The 25386-nt window shown below is 40.6% G+C and overlaps 2 protein-coding genes across 6 annotated transcripts in view; one reads left to right on the forward strand and one right to left on the reverse strand.

The window, feature by feature from the left end:
- Positions 1–13806, reverse strand: part of LOC149318519 (DNA cross-link repair 1A protein-like) — a 36249-nt gene extending 22443 nt beyond the window's left edge. For 4 of the 5 annotated variants that reach the window (XM_089509935.1, XM_089509937.1, XM_089509939.1 and 1 more), the window contains exons 1-4: positions 13722–13806; positions 6248–7094; positions 3367–4833; positions 1295–1428 (exon numbers count right to left, since the gene is read on the reverse strand). In XM_089509935.1, the coding sequence (XP_089366061.1) occupies positions 1295–1428; positions 3367–4833; positions 6248–6710 (2064 nt within the window). In that variant the 5' untranslated portion in view covers positions 6711–7094; positions 13722–13806. Of the gene's footprint in view, positions 1–1294; positions 1429–3366; positions 4834–6247; positions 7095–12346; positions 12433–13721 lie in introns of all 5 variants that reach the window. The other variant, XM_089509936.1, reaches the window with a different exon arrangement.
- A 246-nt stretch (positions 13807–14052) lies between these two features.
- LOC149318520 (NHL repeat-containing protein 2-like) overlaps positions 14053–25386 on the forward strand; it is a 50422-nt gene continuing 39088 nt past the window's right edge. Inside the window, exons 1-2 of the mRNA XM_089509940.1 lie at positions 14053–14282; positions 19360–19512. Of these exons, the coding sequence (XP_089366066.1) occupies positions 14096–14282; positions 19360–19512 (340 nt within the window). The 5' untranslated portion in view covers positions 14053–14095. The remainder of the gene's footprint in view (positions 14283–19359; positions 19513–25386) is intronic.

Below are 25386 nucleotides of genomic sequence, written 5' to 3' on the forward strand. Positions count from 1 at the left end.
GGGGGTTCTTGGGGTCTGGACCCCCCCTTCCATTAGAAAAATGAATGGTGTGTGCTGCTGCGCCGCTGCGCTCAAGCCCCATTATAATGGTGGCACTTAGTCTGGACCCCCCCTTCCTAAAATCCCGGCTACGTCCCTGTTATATTACTAAAGCTAAGAATCTTCCGCATATTCTGAGAGCTAGGGAGCAATCTGCAGAGAAAGTTGAGTTTAAGGCTTTTGAAACAGTGAATAACAAGACCTTGATCCACAAAAGTAGTATAATAGACATATTCTATTGATTCATGGGACTCAATGGGTGAAAGACATCTTACACTTAACAGTTTGCAACTGAATGGTTTTCATAAAAAGGCAGAGAGATTATCTTTTTTAGAACTCCATTCTTCTCTTTTCTTTTTCTACTCAGCCTCTTTCATTTTCTTTGTGTATTTCCAGAGTGGGCAATTAGCGAATGGGAAAGTTAAAACAAAATTGCTTAGTATCTTATTTAAAGTAGTCTAAATACCCTGAAGGCACCAGATCCCATTTCATCTTGGAAGGCAAGCAGGGTCAGCCCTGGCTACTACTTGGATGGGAAACTGCCAACAAATACCATGTGTTGTAGGCTATATTTCAGAGGAAGAAACTGGCAAATCCCCCCTCTGTATATTCATTGCTTAAGAAAACCCTATGAAATTCATAGGGTCGGCATAAGTTTTGAAGGCAGGTATGCCTGCACATACACATACACCTTATTTGAAAGCATCTAACATCACAGATATCAGCCCACCTGTGACTTTGGGGAACGAATGGGGTAGACAGAGAATGAAACATGGAGAATGCATCATGTAACCCCCTGTACTCTTACAACCCTTTATACATTGGGGGGGGGGGGGGGCAGAGAGGGTTCCTCTCTTATAAAATCCTAGAAAAAAAAGTGTTTGACAGAAAATAACCAAAATCATATTTTGAAAACACTATTGCTATCTTTCCACTTGGTGGCCTGCATGTGTTCCCTCTCTCAGCATTATATTTTACAGTTCCACAAACTGAACTACAGAGGATTAGGGTGGGGTGTAGAAAAGCAGCATTGTAAAGAGAACTAACATCAAAAAAGGTGAAGAAAAGTGTTAAGAAATTTCAATAACTCCAGCTATCCCTTGCTCTAACCCAACAATCAGATCTCAAAACAGAACAAAAGTATTTGCCTGTTCAGTTTCAGAAGTTGATGTTCCAGCTGTGTATCATTATCATAAACAGACAATCTTAAGTTTTAGCTATTTTTACATTTCACATGATCTTGCAGTAAACATACCTTATTGCAATATATTGGGAAGGAAAATGTTTTTGTTAGACCACCATAATGATCAGAATGGAAATGTGTGAGGAAATATCCCTTGCATCCTTCGATTTCTCCATACTGGAATGCATCAACTACAAAACCTGTTCCTACAAGAAAACAATAGAATAAAAACCAGTGAGAAAACAAGAACTAAAGCTCCCAAGGCTTAAAACAACATCAACATGTTAGCAGCAATTAGTTGAGGTCTGAAAATAAAACAAAGGGAAGATTAATCAGTACAGTCTTAAGAAGGAAACTGAACAGAAAATGTACCATATTCTGTACTAGCTCTCAGTTTGTAAATCCAACAAGAGCAATATTATTTGTGGATGAATTTCTACCAACTATTACCAGTGTATTTTAATTTCTTGCACTTTCCCATAAATTACTATTTTTCTTTAGTGTTCGCACACAAAACATGATAAATCAAAATTAAATAAGATAATTTTTAAGAGGTTGAGTAAAATGGGTAAATTAAACAAATGTACACAAATATAATTAATTAAAATTTTAGTGGATTTTTAGCATAGAATCCTAGCATACTTGAGTATGGGGCTTAAGACCTACAAAGATACTGTATATCAGCAATTACTGTTGTAGGCGTTAACCAGAGTAAGAAGAAGGGCCCTCCCTCCAGTCCATCTGCCTTGGTCCAGGCCTCAGAGGGAGAGAAGATCTGCTGGACTTTTCCTCTTCCCCACGGCCATTCCCTTCTCCATTTGTGTCTTGTCTCTTTAGATTGTAAGCCTGAGGGCAGGGAAATTTCTAATTAACAATTTGTAAGCCGTATAATAAATATTATTATTATTAACCTCAACTCATGGTGACCCTATGGATGAGATATCAGCTTTTGAAATATGAAAAGAAATAATTTCCAGTTGTGAGAATAATTTCCAGAATTTGTCTTGTATGGTTCAATATGAAAATACATTCAGTGTATTTCAAGTAAAGGATCTTGAAATGTGAATTGTTACATTTTTTTTTGCAGGCTAGTATAACTCAATATCCTGAGGATAAAAACGTGCACATAGTTCATATACAGAAATTATACCATTACATGGAAAACCTTAATGCTGACTATGCATGCAGCAGTACGCATGCAGCAGTCTTATATATGTCTGACAGTTAGCCAGCTAAACTCAATGGGACTGTTTGGAGTAGGTACAGAACAGAATTGCACTGTAATCTTAGATTGCAGAGAAGAGAAGAGCAATAAAGGTCTCACAGCACAATCCTATTCATCTCTATTCACAAGCAATTTCAGCTAAGTTTAATGGTATTTACCTCCAGATAAGTGTGTATAGAACAGCAATCTTAGGAAGTCTAAGAATGACTTAGGGGCTAAACAGACCACCCCTTTGCGCTGCCGTTTGGGCAGCTTCAGAGCACAGCATTTTGACACCACATGTTCTGAAACTGCCCAGAAGCCAGCTTCAAGCTGCCACATATTGGCCGGCTTCTAGATGCTCCAGCAGCGTGGCTTTTACACATTGCCAGAGCCATAAAGCCAGCTTCCATTCAAGGTGGGATGAGAAAAGCCGGCTTTTAGCTAGCACAAAAAGGAGTGGTTCTCTGCTGCTCCTTTTTCGGCTGGCAAAAAAGAAGATTGGGGCTGCAGCATGAGGTTGCTGAGGCCCCAATCTGTCTTTGGAAGGAGCAGCCTTGTGTCACCCCTTAGAAGCACAATCTTATTTTTATAGTATATTTTCCCTACATACTTTCATATATATTTTTAATTGGTCAAGTCTGCTTCTGTAGGAAAATGAAGCAACCACTGTTGAGTACTGGGTACACTTCTGCACAAAATAAGGTTTGCAGTAGATAGCCATGAACTTTTTTTTAAAAAAAACTATCACATTTCTATTTATAACTAAAGAGATTTTTGTAGCTGATTAATACAAAAGAGCCAAAGGGTTTAATAGAGAAGTGCAGAGGCTGGTGCAAAATAAATTTTATATGAATTGAAATGGATTTTTATATTTAAGAAGAAAACTTATCAGCACAGTGGAAGAAGTACCTATAACAACATTAAGAAACTCAGGTACCTGGAATCTTCTTATAGAAAGGGCACTGCTTTTTTATTGTTTCTTCTTCATCAGGACATGACTCTCTAAACCTCTTTCTCCACCTTCTCTGTCCACCAGATGTTGCATCTTCTGGGATAGAATTTTTGCTTGAACTTTCAGTGATACCATCTGAGTCTCCCACTGATCCCTTAGCTTTCCTCTTTCGAGATCTAGGCCTAGTTCCTATGGCAGCTGATGGACTCATAGTGAGCATATTCTCAGAAACATTTTTCTTCTCATCACCCTCCATTTTTGCCTTGGGTTGTAATCCAAAGAAAACACCTATGTCCATTTGTTTGAGTTCTTTGGCAGGGTTGCATTTGACTTGAGTGTTTGCAGCAGGAACATATGGCAATATTTTAGAGACTGGACCAGGAAAAACAGGCATAGCAATGCTGTTACAAAACCTTTCTTCTTTTTCTGTTAATGAGTATGAATTGTTAGGACCTAGCCTATTTCTACCAGCACCAGTAATAGTTTTAGCCAAGCAACTACTAGCTTCCTTCTGGCCAAACAGAAAAGGCATAACACCATCTTCTTTGAATCCTGGAGACAATGACTTGTTCTTAACAGCTGAATCTTCACCTGCCCAATTACAGTTGCTCCACCCATGTTCACCTGTATTAAAAGGAGAATTCAGTTTAAGCCCCTCAAATGGCTCCTTACTTTTTTTATACTCAATAGGAATACTATGGTCTTCTGTGGGAAGTTTTAACAGTTCAACATTTGTTGAACTGTAAACTCTATTAACTATTTTACCCTGGGAGAGAGGCTCAGAAGTCCTATCAGTGTACTGAAGGGTATTTATCATTTTAGAAGATTTGTTTCTTGTACAAGCTTGTATTCTTTCAACATAGCAGTGATTAAATGTCTTTAGCTCTGAGGCATTAAACACAGAACTTCCATCTTCTTTGCTCTTCTCCTCTATGCCTCTTATGTCAAATTGCTTTTTTCTAAAGTATTTTGTCTCTTCTGCTTCCTCTTCTTCTGTGAGTATAGCCTCTTCCCCATCTGTATTAAGTGGAGAGTAAGAAATCTCACAATCACTAGAGTCAGAGGTGAGTGTATTTGGTTGGTAAGAGCCATGCTGACTCTTTAGATCTTCACCATATTCCTGAGAAAGGGAGCCAAAGAATCCAACATTTTTAGAACCATCTGTACACTGTATTTTATGTTCAAATTCTTTAGTATTGTCTAAAGAGGAGATTATTTTGTTGGTTACATTCATAGTGCTTGCAGGTACATTCTGGGAGTCATTCAGATCCTGTAGCACCCTGTTGCATTCAATGGATGGAACAGCACCAGACATAAAGGAATTAGCCTCAGTGCTATTTGATGACAATTCAGGAACATATTCCCCAGCTCTGCTTGCTGCAAGAAGTAAATGGCTATACCGTTTGTAATGAGAAGGAATGGTTGACGTGCACAGAAGACCATCTGGGCACTCTAAGGGGAAAAGAAAAAAGGGTTTAGTAGTGGTATAAGCCTATAACTGTAAAAAAAAAAAACACCAAAAGAATAAGAACATAGCCTTGGATCCAATTCTAGACTATTTAACAGATAAGCAAAACCTATTAATTTGATGACATACTATTTAATGAAAAATAGAATCTTTTTAAGCAGAATAAAGTTAATTTGAAATGAATTTACCCATATCCAGGTAACTGTTATTAGAACCAGCTCAAAATATTCTTAATCATTAGATATTATATAAAATAATGTTTAATTGCAAACTTCCAAATGCCTTTGGCCTGTTACAGACTGCCAAAATAAAGCTGCTTCGGGTCTCTCTGGAGATATGCTATTTAAATGATGCATGGGTCCTAAGAGTCACGCCAAAGCCACACTCCATTCCTAAGCACTGGAGTGCAGCTTTGGTGCAGCTTCCGGATTCTTAGGTTGCATGCATCATTTAAACAGCATACCTCCAAAGAGACTCGAAGCAGCTTTATTTTGGCAGTCCGTAACAGGCCTTTGAGAACAAATAGCCAGATAAATACAAAATATGTTCTTAATACTTTACCCTTATAGCTAAAAGAATTGTACAAATGAGTTTGTACTTAAAGCCACCTTGTTTGTTCTTAAGGCCACCTTGTTATAGGCACAGAACTGATTTTTTTTCTGTTCTAAAATTTAATATTGCTTTTTTTATTCTATAGAGCAGGAGTTCTCAACCCGTGGGTTGCAAACCCTTTGGAGGCCGAACAACCCTTTCACAGGGGTCGCCTACGACCATCGGAAAACACATATTTCCAATGGTAGCAACAAAAATAATTTTATGGTTGGGGATCATCACAACATAAGGAACTGTATTAAAGGGTCGTGGGATTAGGAAGGTTGAGAACCACTGCTATAAAGCAATACTGGTGCAAAACACACTGCAGAAATCATCCAGTTTGAGACCGCTTTAACTGTCCTGGCTCAGTGTTAGGAAATTCTGGGAACTGTAGTTTTGTGAGGCATTCAGCTTTCTCTGTCAGAGAGCTCTGGTGCCACAATAAATTACAATTCCCAGGATTCCCTAGCACTAAGCTAGGATCATTAAAGCAGTCTCAAACTTGATTATTTCTGCAGTGTGTTTTGGACCATCTTCAGTTGTAATTCCGGTTTTCAATTTTACATTTTTTAAAGCTGCTCAAAGAAAATCTGTGTAAATAAGTTCTGAGAAAGCAGGTTCTGCCATCTCTCTCTCTCTCTCTCTGTGGCACTGGCTGTGTGTTTTATCAACAGCCAGACACAAAAAATTAGTAGGTGAATGTTCCTCTGGCAAACTGTAGAAATATGCAACAACCTGTTTTAAAGAAGAAAAACGAGTTATACACATATTTAAAAAATGTGTTCACTTCCACCATGACTGTACCTTTCTCAGCCATGCTTGTGCCATCCAGACATTCTGTGACATGCCACTGAGGTGTCTGTATCAACAGCAAAGAGAAAGGCATCTGGCAGCTTGGGCAGTACCCTTCATAAACTGGCCGTGGTTTTGATGGGCTTTGTTTCTTGTAGTTTTTGTTTGGCTTTGCAGAAGCTGGTGAAACGCCTTCCTGTGACTGTACAACAGGGATATCATCAGATACACTACACTGCTGCTCTGGTTTTAAGGGTGTTTGGCTATCTCTTTTCCTCGGTCCTTGCTTGGTCTTCCTTGGGGTCTTTCTTTCTTTTGAAGCCATCCTTTTGTTACTTTGTTGTGACTTATCTTTTCCATCATTTGATTTTTGTACATTTTTAGAGATAGACTCCAAATCATGGCTTACTAAATTTAACTTTCTAATAGATTTGTACTCCCAAACATCTTCCTCCAATAGGCAATCCTCAGACATGATAACCCATCAAAAAACAAAATGCTCTTTTTAAAAAATACGGTAGTAATTTGAGGTTTTCAGATGTGCATACCAGATTGTATTTCTGCAATCGCTTTTTCTCCCCAGCGTGTATAACTAAAATTATCTCATGCCATTTTTAAAAATTAGATTTGGCTATATAGATTAAATACTATAAGTACTAATATAGGGTTAATAGTCCAAAAGGTATAAAAAGCCTGGACTTTTTAGTCCAATGAATTACACTGAAAAACAAAGTAAAGTGCATGTAGAAAAGATGCATCTTCTTCTTAGAAGGTAGGTACTTGTAATGATAGTTTATGGGAAATTTGGTTAGGTCATGTCAGATGTGTTCCACTGACTTCTTCAATTTCTGAAATGCTTCTGAAATACAGATCAATAAAAACAAATAAAATTATACTTAATGGATTAAGTAATTAATTTTACTTAACATGACACTTAAACACAGTATAAATAGCCAGAAGGATATTTTGAATGCAATGCTTTGAGCAACAAAAAACAATACAGAGATATAGGCCAGAGATTAATATCTCAACAAGGCACTACTTTGTGGACTACTATTGTCTAAGCATCACCTAGTGCGGTAACTCACGATATCACCCCACTTCACTGACCTCTTCCTATACCACACCATACAGAATCCTTAATTATGCTTTTTGTAATAATGTTGCTCATAAATTGTAATTTATGTATATCACAGAATGTAATTGCAATAGTTGTGATATAAACAGCTAGCAAAATTAACATTACTGTTTACCTTTAAATTACAGTATTATACACAAAGCCTAAATGTATTTACATGTACATAGTTTCATATGGTTAAAGTGAAAATTTGGTAAGATGCAGTGATGGTTTTGTACAGTATGCAGTGATGTTTTTAAAGAACATTGAAATATAATAAAAAATAAATATTAAAATTTTAAATAAATAAATAAATACATTTTATTTTTAAAAATCTGAGGCTCCTCTTCTCTTCCATTTGTGCCCCGCCCTACTCACACCATCTCATCAGCATTTTAAAGGGATGCAGGCAAACGTTAAATCACTATATAGCTAGGCTTGCCATATCCCGCCTGGGGGCGGGACTTTCCCGGTTTGGGGTGGGGCCACACAGTCCCGCCCCGGTTTTGGCCCCTCCCCCGGGACCTCCCCCCCCCCAGCAAGGCCCTGGAGGCAGCTCCAGCCCTCCCCATGGCTGTGTGCCACCCTCCCCGCCTCCCTGCTTGACTTAAGCCTAGAGAGCAGGTCTTAAAGACATCTGCCACTCAGAGCTATTGCCAGCCCACTTGGTATATATACCCTGCAAAAGGCATTACTTTCAGGTTACAGTGAGCAAAGAAAAAAAGGCCATCAATGGTTCCTGTTTCCCTGGGAGTCTAAATGCCTCCTCATCTTTTAAATGTCTACCACTCAGTATTGTTGTAATTCTTTATCACAGGGTCGTTTTTGAGGCCCTAAACACCTTTCCTTGTAATATGCAAATTTCTCCCGAAGCTGACCAATGGGAAAGAAGCAATCAGCCCCCCTCCCCTTGGGTTGGTTTTCAAGGGCTTGGAAGGAAGAGATTTTGCCTTGCAAGTTGCTGGTAAATAATAGAAGGCTTTGGGGTAGCAAAGGCTGCAGAAATAGTTTGACCCCCCCCCCCCTTAAACATCCATGGCTCAGTGCTATGGGATTCTGGGAATTGTAGTTTCTTGTGGCACCAGAGCTCTTTTGACAAAAGGAGACTGAATGGAGGCGTTGCCTGGCTGGGGGCAGAGCCTCTTGCCAGCAGTGAGAAGGCTGCGATGATGAGGAAAAGCAGGGGCTCCTCTGGTGGTCCTGGCCACTTCCCTTGGCTCCTTCCCTCCTCCTCCTCCTCCTCCTCCTCTCAGAGCGCATTCACACTCCCTGGCTTTTCTCTCCCCCCCCCCCCCTGCACTTTGAGACCCCTTTAACTGCCAAAGCTCAATGCTCTGGAATTCTGGGGTCTGTGAGGCATTTGGCCTTCTCTGTCAGAGAGCTCTGGTGCCACAATAAACTACAATTCCCAGGATTCCATAGCACTGAGCCCTAGCAGTCCAGGCAGTGTGTTTTGGACACAGAGATCCTCCAAATGAATCCAGTCCCTAGCTTTTATATCTCTCACACACACTGCAGGAATAATAACCCACTTTGAGACTGCTTTAACTCAGTGCTAGGGAATCCTGGGAATGCCAGTGTTTGGGAGACATTGAGACTTCTCTGTCAGTCATGGCTCTGAGGCCACAATAGACTACAATTCCCAGGATTCCCCAGCACTGAGCAGTCTCAAACTGGACCATTTCCTCAGTGTGGATGCACCTGGGGAGGCATTCTGGGCACTGCAGTTCAACTACGTTTGGAGGATTATGGGACTCCCTGTTAGAGATAGCTCTGGGGCCACAATGTACTACAATTCCCAGCATTCCCCAGCACTAACCCAGGACAGTTAAGTCACTCTTAAACTGGATTATTTCCTCAGTGTGGATGCAGCTTTGGTGAGGAACTCTGGGCATTTCAGTCCAGCATTGTTTTATTTCTGCAGTGTGTTTTGGACCAGAGACAAGGTGACCAGGCACCCTCCTCCTTTTCCAGGACATGTCCTCTTCTGTCAAATTTCAAAATGTCCTCCATTTGGATTATGGCTAAGAAGCATGGATTTATAATTACATGGGTGTTTTTAGCTTTTATTTTTGGCCATGTCCTACATATTTTTGCTTGGGTGCCCTACATTTTGGGGTGAGGGCATTGGTCACCTTGGTCAGAGAGCTTTCCAGGGGTTAACTGCCATTCTGCTGTGGTGCTGGAACAAACCACCATTCCCAGAATTCCATAGCATTCAGCCAAGGCAGTTAAAGTGTTCTCAAACCAGATTATTTCTCCAGTGTAGATGCAGCCCAAGCCTTTTGCCTCTCTTATGCCTGAGATTTTAAAGCCCAGCCTTGGCACCACAACAAACTACAAATCCCAGTATTCCATAGGATGGAGTGATGAGAGTGAAAGCAGTGTGGCAGCAGCCTAAGTGTGCTTAATGCAGTTCTTAAGATGGTGCACCTCTTGCCTACAGAGTCTCACAAGACTGTTTTGTTGAACAACTTGTACCCATTAACTCCATTTCATGTCTCCTTTATTTAGTGGGGTGGAATACAGACAAAACAAGTCAAAATGAAGAAAAACCAAAGTCCCTTGACCAAAGGGTTTGGTTGTGGAATAAGCCTCTGAAATATGCAAGAGGCAATGTTAAAATAAAGCCATGTTCAATGCTCAAATGTGCTGTTTGGAATGGGGAGAGGGGGGTGGCCAGAAAGGGAAGAACATTTCTGTGATCTGTCTACGAATAATGTCAAAATGTCCTCCATTTTGATCATGCCTAAGAAACATGCATTTATATTAACATTTCTAAAAAAGCCTCAATTTTTTGTGTGTCCTCCATTTTTAACAAATGTGTCCTACATTTGAAAATGTTGTCCTGCATTTGTCCTACATTTGTCCCGGTTTGGAGGTCCTCACTTATGGCAACTCTATATATAGCATATATGGAATATAACACTATAACAGTGTAGTGTGATATGCAGCTCTGATGATTGTATTACCATTTGTGTTGTGTGCCCTCAAGTCATTTCTGACTTATGGTGACAGTAAGGCAAAGTTTTCATAGGGCTTTCTTGCAGAATTTATTCAGAGGGGTTTTCTTTTGCCTTTCCCTGAGGCTGAGAGAGTATTACTTGCCTAAGGTCACCCAGTGGGGTTACCATGATTGAGTGGAGATTCAAACCCTGGTATCCAGAGTCACAGTTCCACAATCAAACTACTATGGTGACATCCACAATGCAAAAATAATCCAGTTTGACACCACTTCAACTGCCCTGGGTGACGGGTCAATGCTATGGAATTCTGTGATTTGTAGTTTGTTGTGGCACCAGAGCTCTCTGACAAAGAAGGGTAGATATTTTACAAATATCACCGAGCCGTGGCAAAGTGGTGTTAACTTGGATTATTTCTACAGTGTCAATGCAGCTTATGCTGTCCTTTATAACCTAAATTGCTCAACTTTAAAATATAAAGGCTGTATTTTGAATGTACACAGTTTATAGTCATCTTTCTATCCCTTTGGGAAACAGAACATTGGAACTGAATGATTCCACCTTGTTTGTTTTCATTAAGCATTGCTGTGTCTGCATTCTAACGATTTTGCAGATGGAGGCTTAAACTTCACTCTGTCAGTGTCCTCCACTGCAGAAAAGGTGCCAGGGTTCCTGTTTTGATGGCCTCCCCAAATAGGAAAAAATGCCAACCTAGAATAGAATGTTGTCTCTCCTTTCCCAAGTTTCTACTGTCTGTGTGTGTGTGTGGTGAGGGGGCTTATAGAAGTGATGGACTAAAACAATATCAGATCTCTTCATCTTCAAGATCCTATTTATATCAGCACAGTAAGCAAAGGCAAAGGCAAAGAAGGAAGCAATCTTAGGCAAGCAATTCTGTTCATGCTTACATGGGAGCAAGTCCCACTGAGTTAATGTAGGATAGGATTACTTCCATGCAACTGCATAAAGAACTGTTGCCTTAAAGAGACAGAACAAGATTTGCGAGTCAATCCCAAATCCCTTGCCTGAATTTTTAATCATTAAGGGTGGGGAAAACTGCAACCCACCAACTGTGGTTGGAGTACATTTCTCACCAACTTCAGCATGAGTACTAAAATGAAACAAGATATGGAGAACTACAGCTTTCCTTGCTTTTGCAGTAGAGGGGAGGGGAGGGGAGGGGAGGCATAGGATACACCAACTCAGGTTAGTAGAAAACAGCAACACGAAGCATGAAGATTAGTAGACATGCATCTACACTGCAGAAATAATGCATCTTGACACCACGTTAATGGCCATGGCTCCATGCTACAGAATCCTGGGAATTGTACTTTTTTGAGGCACCAGCATTCTTTGGCAAACAAGGCTAGAGACCATGTAAAACTATAAATTCCAGGATTCCATAGGATGAATGGTGCAAACAGCATTGTTTCTACAGTGTAGATGCACCCTGACTTCATCTAGTATTACTTCCATGCAAGTGCACAAAGAAATGTTGCCTTAAAGAGAAAGAGCATGGTTTGCAAAGTCAATCCCAAATCCCTTATCTGATTTTTTAATCACCAGGGATGAGAAATCTTGTGATCCACCAGCCGTGATTGGACTACAATTCTCATCTGGAGGGCTACAGGTTTTCCTCTCCCCCATTTTTTTTTTTTTTTTTTTTTTTTTTTTTTTTTTTTTTTGCAGTAGAGGGAGGGGAAAGAGAGAAGCACACATAGGATACCTTAATATCTGTCAAGTGAGTAGAAAGCAGCAGCTACAACCAAGAAGACTAGTAGAGGTGCATCTACACTGTAGACATAATGTAGTTTGAAATCGCTTGAACTGCCATGGCTCCATCATCCTAAATAATCCTGGGATTTGTAGTTTTCTGAGGCACTAGCATTCTTTGGCAGAGAAGGATAAAGACCTTGCAAAAGTACAAGATCTGCTGAACTGATGAACATAAAGAAAACAAAAATAATGACCATGGAGGATCTACACAAATTCAACCTAGACAATGAGGAAACAGTGAAAGACTTTCCATACCTTGGATGAAACATCAATCAGAGTGGGGAGGGGACCGCAGTCAAGGAATCAGAGAACTGGGAATGGGGAGGACAGCTATGGAGGAACTAGAGAAGATAATAAAGATATACAATTGAGCATGAAAGTTAGAATCATGCAAGCCATTGTCACCATGTACGGATGGATGTGAGAGCTGGACAGTGAAGAAAGCGGAGGAGAAGAAAATGAATACATTTGAGATGTGGTGCCTGAGAAGAGTGCTGAGGATACCGTGGACAGCCAAAAAGACAAACAAATGGGTCCTAGAAGAGATCAAGTCAGAAATCTTGGAAGACAAGATGACAAAGCTGAGTGTCGTATTTTGGATATATCATGAGAAGGGAAGACTCATTGGAGAAGACAATAATGTTGGGAAAGGTGGAGAGAAGTAGAAAGAGAGGAGGAAGGCCGCATGCTACATGGATGGACTCTATTAAAGAGGTCACAGGTATGAAGTTGCAGGAACTAAACAGAGCAGTAGAGGATAGGGAGTCTTGGAGATGTCTCATCCACAGGGGCTGCATCCACACTGCAGAAATAATCCGTTTTGACACCACTTCAACTGCCATAGCTCAGGTCTATGGAATTCTGGGGTTTGTTGAAGTTTGTTGTGGCACCAAAGCAGACTACAATTCCCAGAATTCTACAGTTCCCAGAATTCCATAGCACTGGGCCATGGCAGTTAAAGTGGTGCCAAGCTGGATTATTTCTAGACTGTGGATGCAGCCAAAAACCACACCTCCCAGGATTACATAAAATGGAGCTACAGCACTTAAAAGTGGTGCCAGGCTGCATTATTTCTACAATGTTAATGCACCTTAGGAGGGGGAAAAAGCATTCTTTCCTCCCTTTGCCAGGGCCTTGACATGCCCAGGCAGTGCCCTGTGGAATCCTGCCTATTAAATGAATGGCACTTCACTTTAAAGTCCAAAACACACTGCAGAAATAATCTAGTTTGAGACCACTTTGACAGCCCTGGCTCAATGCTAGGGGATTGTGGGGGTTGTAGTTTTGTGTGTGTGTGTGTGAGAGAGAGAGAGAGAGAGAGAGAGCCCTGGTGCCACAATAAACTACAATTCCCAGGATTCCTTATCACTGAGCCAGGGCAGTTAAATCGGTCTCAAACTGGATTATCCCTGCAGTGTGTACTAGATCCAAGAGCGACCCAGTTCTCACCTAAGTGACACCAAGGAGGAAAAGAGAAAGCACATTTTATCCCGCTTTACTATTACATTTCAAACCTCCATTCCCCTCCTTGGCAGCGTTTTCCCCCTCCCTCAAACGCCTCATGCCCTTTCACTACCACCCATAGTAATAATAATACTACTAATAAATAACAATAAAGCACGATCTTTACATCTTCAAACCCATTTCTTCCCATCTCTGCTATTTATTCGAAGCATCCTTCCTTCCTTCTTCAGAAACGGCGGGATCAAAATTGCAATTACAGCCAATTTTGTGTCGAATGTGCCGTTCCCGATCGTTAGTTCCCTTTTGAAAAATGGGAATTATTTACTCCGAAGTCTTAAAAGCAATATATATAAATAAATTATATTTTTTCATGACAGGCTTGAACATTTTATTGTATTATTTTATTTTTAAACGACAGTGTGGGAGAGGAGAGCGGCCTCGAAAGTGCCGAGGACGAAACGTCAGGGCGGTAAACTGAAGCGCCTCTAATGATGATGATGATGGGAGTTTCTCTCTCTCTCTTTGAGGGAGAGGCACAAAATGGCGGCTGCGGGCGACAGTGAAGGAAGCCTAGGCGGCTTAGGCGGCCTTTTCTCCTCTCAGAGCCAGCTGGAGTCGGCGCTGGAGGAGGCCTCGGCGGCTCAGGAGAGGGAGAATCTAGTCTACCAATATTTGCAAAAGGTGGACGGCTGGGAGCGGGATTTGAAAGTCCCCGAGTTTGGAGCAGGTGAGGACCAGGGGCCAGAAAGTGCCCAGAGCAGTAAAGCAGCTGGCATTGGAACAAGGAGATGCAATAGTGGCTGCTTGCACAAGTCACACTCTCTCAGCCCACCTTTGCTTCCCTCTCTCTCTCTCTCTCTCTGGATCTACACTAGAAATCATCATCATCATAATATATATTTATATATATATATATACACACACACACACACATACACATATACATATATGCTGCCACTCCCAAAGGATCGAGGTGGCTTACAATATTATTATTATTTTAAATTACATTATTATTTTATTATTATTAATAATAAATTATTTATGTTTCACCTCTCCCACAGGATCGAGGCCGCTTACAATATTATAATTATTAATAATAGTAATTCAGAATTTATTTATATGCAGCCTCTCCTGCAGGATCGAGGCAGCTTAAAATATTAATTATAATATAATTAAAAATATTTATATGCCGCCTCTCCTGCAGGATCAAGACAACTTACATTATTATTATTATTATTATTAATCATAGAATCATGGAGTTGGACGAGGACCCCAAGGGCCATCCAGTCCAGCCCCATTCTGCCATGCAGGAACTCTCAAAGCATCCCTGACAGATGGACATCCAGCCTCTGCTTAAAGACCTCCAAGGAAGGAGACTCCAGTACACTTCGAGGGAGTTTGTTCCACTGTCGAACAGCCCTTACTGTCAGGAAGTTCCTCCTAATGTTGAGGTGGAATCTCTTTTCCTGCAGCTTGCATTCATTGTTCCGGTCCTAGTCTCTGAAGCAGCAGAAAACAAGCTTTGGCCTCAACATGACATCCCTTCAAATATTTAAACAGGGCTATCATATCACCTCTTAACCTTCTCTTCTCCAGGCTAAACACACCTAGCTCCCTAAGGCATTCCTCATAGGGCTTCATGGTTTCCAGACCCTTCACCATTTTGGTCACCCTCCTTTGGACACGCTCCAGTTTCTCCACATCTTTTTTCAATTGTAGTGCCCAGAACTGGACACAATATTCCAGGTGGGGCCTGACTGGAGCAGAATAGAGTGGCACTATACTTGATCTAGACGCTATACTTTGGTTGATGCAGCCTAAAAGCGCATTGATTTTTTTAGCTGCAGCATCACACTGTTGATTCATGTTCAACTTATGGTCTACTTGGATTCCTAGATCCCTTTCACATCTATTCTCTTTAAGCCAGGTGTCCCCCATCCTATATCTGTGCAAATGTGATAAGTATGCCCCCAGTTCAGTCATCCAAGTCATTGATAAAGATGTTGAATAGCACTGGGCCCAGGACAGAACCCTGTGGGACCCCACTGGTCACTTCTCTCATCTGGGAACTGTTGTTTTGTGATACATTCAGCCTTCCCTGCTCTTCTGCCACCATAAAATACATTTCCAAGAACTCCCCAGCACTGAGCCTGGGCAGTTAAAGTGGTCTCAAACAGGATTATTTCTGTGGTGTCTTTTTTTCAACCTCTCAGCCCACACTATCCAAAAACACACTGGAGAAATAATCCAGTTTGAGACTGCTTTATCTGTCCTACCTCAATGCTAGGAAATTCTAAGAACTGTAGTTTTGTGAGACATTTAAGCCTTCCCTGTCAGAGAGTTCTGGTGCCACAACAAACAACAATTCCCAGGATTCCTTAGCACTGAGCCAGGGTAGTTAAAGCAGTCTCAAACTGGATTATTTCTGCAGTGTGTTTTGGACCAGTACTGTTACTCTGTCACAGTCCCGAGGATGACAGATGCTGCATCTACACTGCAGAACTTTGACACTGCTTTGACAGCTTTGCTCCTTCCTAAAGGATACTGGGATGTGTTGTTTTGGGAGAGCATTTAGATTTGAGCAGGGTATCGTAAATAGTAAGGTTGCTGATACACTTCATGCTTTTGGAGGAGTAATTCTCATGGAAATAAATGGAACTGTTGTAAACATGAGTTGGGTTGTATGATAGAAAACATATACTCATAGTAATAGTATCTTGTCATCATAACTGAGTTTGGTTTCCTAATACTTAAGAACCCTGTCCTGGGATAGAACCAGAGTTTCAGCATTGCTTGTTTTGAATAATTCAACAAGTAGACACCCTGTCTAACTGGTATGTGTGGTACATCAGGACAAAAATGTTGTGGTCATCTTGCTGCAGCCTAAACTCCTTTTGCTTCAAAGACAGCCTCGGAGTCCAACCATATGTGTAGGGCAAGTCTGTATTTACTATAAATTCTGTCTGGACCCTGGGTTTTTGAGATTTGCAGCATTCCTGGGCTTGTCTTCACTATTGCTACAGACATCAAGGCAAATTGTGGCAAAAACAGCTCAAGTGTCTATACTTCCAAACCTGCCTCATTGTGAAATGACTGCCCATAAGCTACTTTCCTCAAATTATTTTTGGCCACACATGGCTGCTCCATTTTATTTTATTATTTATTATTATTTTATTATTTCCTTGTCAAGCACATGACCATATTAATTTTTGTCCTGGTCAATGACGCTCCTCTATCTCCTTTTTTTACCATGGGAGGTCCGGCCTTTGACCATCGCTAAAACTAAGCCAAGGAGTTCATCAGAGATGTGTAGATAATGTAGCTAGCAAGCAGAAATACTGATACCCAGTTATGCGCACAAAGGCAGCATCCTTTAAAAAAAATGACAGATTAGCCACTCGGATGTCCCACCTCTTTAGAATTGTCACTTCCTGATAGGATGATCATGTGACCACTAGGCCCTGTCTGTGCTGCCCTGTCCACCACATATTCCTCCCTCCACTACCAATGTGAATCTGCTGGTCACACATCCACTTACCTGATTTTTTAAGGAAATTCTGGAGAAATCAAGATTCTTTTTTCTGCAGATTAAAGCTGTCAAATGCCTTAAAGCTCTGCAGTTACCGCAGATTATTCTGAACATCATGTGTTCAGATCATCACCAATTCTCTCTGTGTGAGTGTGTGTTGTGTGCCTTCAATTCTTATCTGACTTATGTGAGGGTTTTTAAATACCATGTACAACTCCCAAGTCAAAGCTTACTTCCAGATAGGTTTATATGGGCTTGCAGCCTTCGACTCAACTTCTGTTATTAGTCCAAATTAGAACAGACCCCTTGAATCAGCGGAGTTTACCTATGTGTTGGCTCACCATTCAGTTTTTTTCAGCAGGTGTATTCTAGTTGGAACTAACCAGTGGGATTCAGACATTAATTGATAAAATATTGCCTCCAGTCTTTTGATACTGCCATAGGTTTAGCCTGGGTCTTCAACCATGTTTGCAATGTTCTTTTTATCTTGTCACTACTGAAGAATAATTCTGATGAATTTGAAAGCTTGCACACTTGTGGTTGGTGACTGATGCTAGTGAAAGTATAGGTTTACTCTGTCTTTATTTATCGTTACTTAAATTAAGGCTTGTTCCTGAGACAGGTTTTCTAGGAAGTTCCTGAGAGAAATTAGAATGTGTGGGGTTCTTTCGGGAAACAAACTCATTGTTCCCCAGCCTCTGCACCAAAGTGTGATGCCCTAACAAGTATTCTAGTACCCCTACAGATAAATTACTAGATAAATCACAGGGTTTGTTACTTTTCAGATATCTACATCAGTCTAGTATTTATCTACGTACTTGGTAGCTATTAGGGATTCTATACAGGTGAGTAAGGGGCTGTACAGGCTGCCCCTTTCGTGGCCGGATCAGGGCTATGGCAACCTCATGCCGCGGCCCTGATCCGGCCTCTGGAGGGCCCAAAAGGGAACCACAGAAAGTGGCTCCTTTTTGCACCCTCCAAAGAGTGCCATAGCCGCAGCAGTGCAGTTGTAGGCACCCTTCGGCACTGCATCATCTGGATGCAGTGCCAGAGTTGTACCATTGTGTCGCGCCCCATCTGGAACAGCACACGGCATCATGACACCCTGGGGGCGGAGTCAAGGCATCCAGCATCAGGACCCTGCGCCCTGACTTGGCCCACAGGCCGACACAAAGTGCCAGTCTGTACAAGGCCTAAGTGATTAAATTATGCAAAAAAAGAAAAGATCTATCTTCATCAATCCACTTTGGTTTCATATTGGCTGTGAAGGAAGGAATATACATGAACCTTTGTTTTTTCTCCACCAGCCTGTTTGGTTATTTATTTATTTATTTATTTATTTTAAAACTAGCTTTCTAAGATTACTGTCCTGCATTTTCATATAGGCTATGAAAGAAAGTAGTTTTTCTTTCTGCTGTAGGCATTGAAATAGAGACTAGTAAAACACACACGCGTGCACAATAACATCTTCAAAGAACTTTAGAAGTACAGCACTATCTGTTTTGTTTTCATTATGATAACTGACACATTTTATAAGGTATGTAATCACTATTATTCCACATGGTCTTTGTTCCTTGAAATTTTTCAGGTGGTTAAACCATCTGATTTTAAGGTATTTTTAAGGAGCGTGAAAAGTATTAAACTATGTACACTCGTCCCTCCACATTTGTGGCTTTAGCTTTTGCAGATTTAATTATTCACGGATTTTATTAATATGTTCTCTGTAGGAATATCTAGGTCCTCCAGTGCAACTCTATGGTCAACTTTAACCAAAAGTCTCACTGAAGGACTTGGAGATTCCTAGGGAGATCACTCCACTGGGCAATTGTAGTTCCTCCAGTGCAATTCTGGGGTCATTGTATGGAAGATGATGACCACAGAATTGCTCTGGAGGACCTAGAGAGGTGTTGTCTCAGGTAAAAACAGTGGTTTTGTTATTTGTGTTTTTTCCACATTCAAAGTGCCCCTAACTCCAACGAATGTGGAGGGACGAGTGTATTGTTTTAAATGTTTTTATCTTTTGTGCATCACCTTGCTAGCTATGGTAGGCTGAGAGGCAATAAATAAATAGCTGTCCCCTGCCTTTCTTATAAATTAGAATTGAACATTGTGTGAAGTAATTTCTCAGATTGTCTGCCTTCAGAATTGTGAAATAGATTTATTTTCTATGTTGGTATCTTTGAAAAATTCTCATGAAGTTCAGCTATTTCTGAATTTATGAGGTTCCTTGGCTTTTGATTCTTGAAAATAATAGACATCTGATTTCTGATTTCAGATCTACAGTGGTTGAATACGGAAGGTTCTCTCTCTCTGTACAAAGACCTTTGTGGGAAAGTAGTGGTATTAGATTTCTTCACTTACTGCTGCATCAATTGCATCCATGTGCTTCCTGATCTCCATGAATTAGAGCAGAAGTACTCTGTTACAGGTAACAGGCCTCACATTTTCTGAGAATAGAATTTCTTGACATTATCTCAGTTAAAGCTGTTTACATACATTAAATTGTTGTTGTTGTATGCCTTTGGTTCATTTTTAACATGGCAACCCTAAGACAAAGCTATCACAGGGTTTTCTGGAGCTGAGTGTGTGTGACTCACCCAAAATCACCCAATAGGTTTCCATGGTTGAACTCTGGTCTTCAGAGTCGTAGTCCAGCTCCCAATCCACTACACCATGTTGGCTCTCACACACTGAATAGTATCTTATTAAATACGAAAGGTTTAATCTCCTTTCTCTGAAATGCTTGTGACCAGAAGTATTTTGGATTTCAAATTATTTTGGATTTTGGAATACCTGTACTTGCATGTGCATACAGAATGAGATATATTGGAGATGGGGCCCAAATTTAAATGCAAAATTCATTTATGTTTCATATATGACTATTACACAAGTATGAAGGCAAATTTATATAATCTTTTTAATACTTTTGTGCATGAAACAAAGTTTGTATACAGTGAACCATCAGAAAGCAAAGATGTCAATATTTCAACCACCCATGAAAAAGTTTTGGTTTTTAGGATGTTTTGGATTTTGGAATTTCAAAAAAGGGAGACACAACCTGTATGTTATTTAGATTTTATCATGTAATATTTGGCAAAACACTCCAAGATGAGTGTTCTTACAAATCTGTAGAAAGAGTTACCTGGATTGATTGTATTTCTGTGTATTTAGAGAAGAATTTAAAAATGGCAATAACTCAAAAGACTACCTTCGTATTTAATCTAATTATCAATATCAGGTTTGGGATTCACATTCTGTTATATGTGATATGTAATCCATGATGACGGAGATGATATTTTGGCAAGGATAGTTTCAGTTTAGAAACAAAAATCCAAAGCTTCCTGACTGCAAATGCTAAAAGAAGAATTTAAACTAAAATCCAATTTATAGATGATTAAACTGAAGATCTAAAAATGCAATACAGTATTTGACCATTTAGCTGGTATTAAATGTTCCCTTTACCAGTACCTTAATTGTTTTAATGTATGCTTACTATGCAGGACATGAAAACATGGTTTAAGATTACAGTCGTCCCTTCCCTTACGCGGAGGATTGGTTCCAGACACCCCCCCCCCCCGTGTAAGGGAAAAAATACGGATGCTCAAGCCCCATTCAAATGAATGGGGCTCATGCCCGTGGTGGCAGTGGCGCGCAGGGCACACGCCACGGGAGTGTGCGCCATTGTTTTCTTCTGGCGCGCGCCTCCCTTCCTTCCGGCACAGCTTCCAGCATATGCTGGAAGCCGCGTATAACGCGGACACATTGTATTGTTAGAAATCTTGGCTTATTTTCCTTATTAACTAAGTAACATCAAATCAGAATTCTCTGCTTCAGATGTATTTTTATTCTTATTATTATGCTTTATTTATATAGCGCTGTAGATTTGCACAGCACTGTACATACAAACAATAAAATAGATACGAGTAAACCTGCCTATGGCGTACAATCTAGGAAATAGTAGCATAATACATATAAATAATACATAACAATATAGGAAAGGGATCAATAAGACAGGGAGCAAATTAAAAATGTCAAATAGCAAATAATAGTCATGCAATGCCTGGGAACACTTCTCTGAACAGGATAGTCTTCAACTCAGTTTTGAAACTAGTTAAAAAAGTGATGACCCGTGCGGCTCGTGGGGAAGGAGGTTCCAGGAGTGAGGGGCAGCAATGGAAAAGGGACAAATCCGGGACAGGGCAGAGAAAATCCTGGGCTAAGACAGCATACCTTGACTACCAAAACGGAGGGCCCAAGCAAGAAAGTGAGGAGAAAGAAGGTCTGATAAATAAGGAGGGGCCAGCCCATGGAGGGCTTTAAAAGTCAAGAACAGGAGCTTATACTGAATACAGAAAGGGAGGGGGAGCCAGTGAAGGGATGACAACTAAGGAGAGATATGGTCGGAGCGGTGGGCAGGTATAATAATGCGTGCAGCTGAATGTGGGACAGAAATTAAAGGACGGAGGCGAGAAAGAGGAAGCCCAACCAGAAGGATGTTACAGAAATCAAGTCATGATACCACCAGGGCATGGACCAGAATCTTGGCAGTAGAGGCAGAGAGATATGGTCGGATTTTGGCAATATTGTATAAAAAGAATCTACATGCCTTAGCTGTGGTCTGGAACTGGGGGATACACAACAGAGAAGAATCAAAAATAAAACCAAGACTACGGGCTCGCTGGACTGGTCGAATGGAAATGTCATCAACAGAAACAGAAAAGGAGTGTTGAAGAGTAGACTTAGGTGGAAAAAGAAGAAGCTTTGTTTTGGACATACTGAACTTCAAGCATCAATGCCGCATCCACTGAGAAACAGCTGTAAGACAAGATGAAACTTGCTGTTCAAGACTCGGAGAAAGGTAAGGGGTGGGAAAATATAGCTGAGTGTCATCGGCATACAAATGATAGTCAAAGCCAAAAGAACTAATGAGTTTTTCTAGGGACAATGTGTAGAGAGAAAACAGAATGGTACCCAGAACAGAGCCCTGGTGATCTCCAACAGATAGGAGAACAGAGGATGATGTCTGACCACCCATGACCACTGCAAAAGATCTGACTGACAAATAAGATCTAAACCAGTCAAGAACAGAGTCTGAGAACCCGAGGTCAGAAAGTATATCAGCTAGAAGACAGTGATCAACGGTGTCAAAGGCTGCAGACAAATCAAGAAGAATGAGAACAGAGTAAAGGCCATTAGCCTTGGCCCGTAAAAAATCATCCGAGATCTTATTGAGAGCCATCTCTGTAGAATGCTGTGGGCGGAAACTGGACTGAAAGGGAACGAGAATGGAGTTGGCTTCAAGAAACTCAAGACAGCGAGAATAAATGACCCGTTCCAAAACCTTAGAAAGAAAAGGAAGAAGAGAAATCAGACGATAGCTAGACGAAGAGGGGTCAAGAGAAGTTTTTTTCAGAATAGGAGAAACTAAAACATGTTTAAAGACCGAAGGGAAGGAACCTGTAGAGAGAGAGAGAGATTAAAGATATAGAGAAGTGAGGGCAGAAAAGAGGGAGCTATAGAAATTAGAACACAAGTAGGAATTGGATCAAGAGAACAATGTAGCTGCAGAACAATAGTTTAATACAAGCCAGATCTTTGTATCAAAACCACTACTTGTAGAGGGAAAAGGGGGGAGCCTTTGGCCTCCAAATATGTTTCAGGTGTTTTTTTTTTTAAATAAACCATTATTATGAAGCCTTGAAATCATCATAAAGGTTTTATTTATTTATTTATTTATTGTATATATACCTGGCCTATCTTCTGGAAGGTAATCCAGTGTGGCCAGTAACTTGCTACTTCTTTCCCAACACATTTCACAATTACCTGAAAGAAAAACAAATATAGTGATAGTGAGCTATGTAAAAAAGGTATTTCTCTGATCTTTCTTCAACTTTGTGCAGTAGTTGCACATATAAAGCAGTTGGTACATATAAAGGAATAATATGCAAATTTGCTTCAGCTAGGTGAACTGTAATACAGCAACCCAACACATGAATTCCCCCTCCCCTATTATCTGTATTTATGGTTTTTTATTTTAAAGTACAAGACCATTTTGCAGCATAGGTGGGAGAAGCTTTGCTGTGCTAGAAGTTTGCTGCATAGTGTTGGAGGCTTTGGAACAAACTTTTCTCATTCTTGACCTTCAAAGAAACAATATGATAATGAATTTAGAAAGTTACATTTTCATCTCAGTGGCATTCTTGGCATGTCTGAGCAAGGTGAAATAATAAGGTGATCAACTGACCAGAATGCCAGTCATTTTGCAAATAGCCATACTAAATGCTATTAGCAATACTAAATGGGTTGGATCCTGAAATTTCCTCCTGCAAATGGAATTAATCCTTCTGTCCGCAGAAGGACCAGTGGAAGGATCTTGCAAGTGAAGGAGGTTTGTTGAGTCACCCCAGTTTCACCATTCACTACCTCTCATACTGTCCCAGAAGCTTCCAGAACTCTCTGGGGTAGATTTTAACAGAATGCAAGGGACTACAGGGCCAAGGGGAAACTAAAATGTTGCCTTCTTCACTTCTGCTCAGTGGCAAGAACACCAAAGAGAGTATTTCTTGTGGATAATGCTGCTACCAGTAAATTTTTGAATCTAAGGCATTTTAATTTATTTTTGCTGTGAAATTGCTATTATGTAATAGGCATGTTTCAGAAGCCTTGTTATCTTTGTTCATTAGAAACTCTTTATTCCATCTTTTGAATTCCAATCACCTGTGATATCTGTATGTCCTGTTTTGATATGTGATATTCCTCCTGGATTCCAGCATAGAATCTTTCAATTTTTCTTCCTCTGCTTCTATAATTGGACCATAAATGTGGATAATACAGTGGGTGCACTTTATGCGACTTTCAGCTTATGCTGAAAGCTGGTTGCCATAAATGGCAATGCCGCACGCAGCACACACCATGCTGCTCTGTACACACAAGCCCCATTGTTTTTAATGGGGCTTGAGCATCCGGGGAATTTCCCTTACGTGGGAGAGGGGATCCCCCATGTAAGGGTAGGGCGGCCTACTCTGAAACCGTACACCAAAAGGGAGAATGGTGTGCATGGCCACGGCATACGCGCACAGCCGCAGCATGAGCATAAGCCTTATATATCCAATGGGGCTCGAGCATACGTGCTTTTTGCCTTACGCAGGGCGGGGGGAGGGGTCCAGAACAGATCCCCCGCATAAGGTAAGGGTCGACTGTATATTTATCAGTTTTCCCTAAAGTTTTACTGATATGATTTGGTCAGACTTTACATTATATCCTTTGATTGCTTTTGCTACATCTCTCTACTATTAATGCCACACCATTTCTTTTTAGATTTTTATTTCCTGAGAAAAACACTGTAATTATCGAGCTCAAAATGTCCCCTTCCTGTCCATTTTAGGTCACTCACCCTGAGTACTGCAATGTTTACATGTTCCATTTCTTGTTTTACAAAGTCTAACTTCATCTGATTCATGCTTTTCACATTCCATGTTTATATGTGTTGTGCTGCTTCAGACTTTCCTTTCACCCCTGAGCATGTCAGCAGCTGAACATTCTTTCAGCTTAAATCCAGTTGTGTCTCTAGCCACTGCGCTTATTGCACTTGTCCTCCACTCTTCCCCAGTAGCTCATTGAGTGCCTTCTGACCTGGCAGTCTCATTTTCTGGCACAATCTCTTCTTTCATTTTGGACTGTTTCATCATAGGGTTTTCATGGTAAGAGAGAGTAAAAAGGAGTTTATAGGTGCCTCCTTCTATGTAGTACTAACAATTGTTAACTATTGTGCCACTGCAATTGTCTCTAAGAGATCATCTGCCATTGTCACCCCCACTACTGCTGCCGCCCAGTAACTGTTTGGTACATTTAGTCTGTCTCCTAAGCAAAAGCCTGTCTGATATCAGGGACTCTATCATTGCTATGATCAGCATAGCCTCTTGCCTCACAGAAACATTTAGTCCGACCACCATAGAAAGGCAGTGCCATGGTGAGCCTGATGAATATATCCTGAACATATATCCCTTTTTTAGATGGTTTATGTTTTCACACAGCAGATACCTTCGTAGTCTACAGCTGTGTAATACCAGAATTCTATCATGATGGTGCTGAGATAGAAGATGCTTTAAAAGAAAGAACTGTTGCATGACATTGCCATGGTCATTCCCTATTCTTTCTTTCACGTGCACATCTGCAATTTTGTACATCTTCAGCAAACGTCAAATTCTACAGGAATTAATACCAACTACCATGTTTATCTGATATGGTCTTACTCTTATCATTGTTAGTACTATTTCTGCATTCAGAAAGGCATTCACAAGGT

This window comes from Sceloporus occidentalis, unplaced genomic scaffold (genome assembly GCF_023333645.1).
Source record: "Sceloporus occidentalis isolate IW3139 unplaced genomic scaffold, rSceOcc1.0.p SCAF_2, whole genome shotgun sequence".
In the NCBI taxonomy this organism is placed as follows: Eukaryota; Metazoa; Chordata; class Lepidosauria; order Squamata; family Phrynosomatidae; genus Sceloporus; species Sceloporus occidentalis.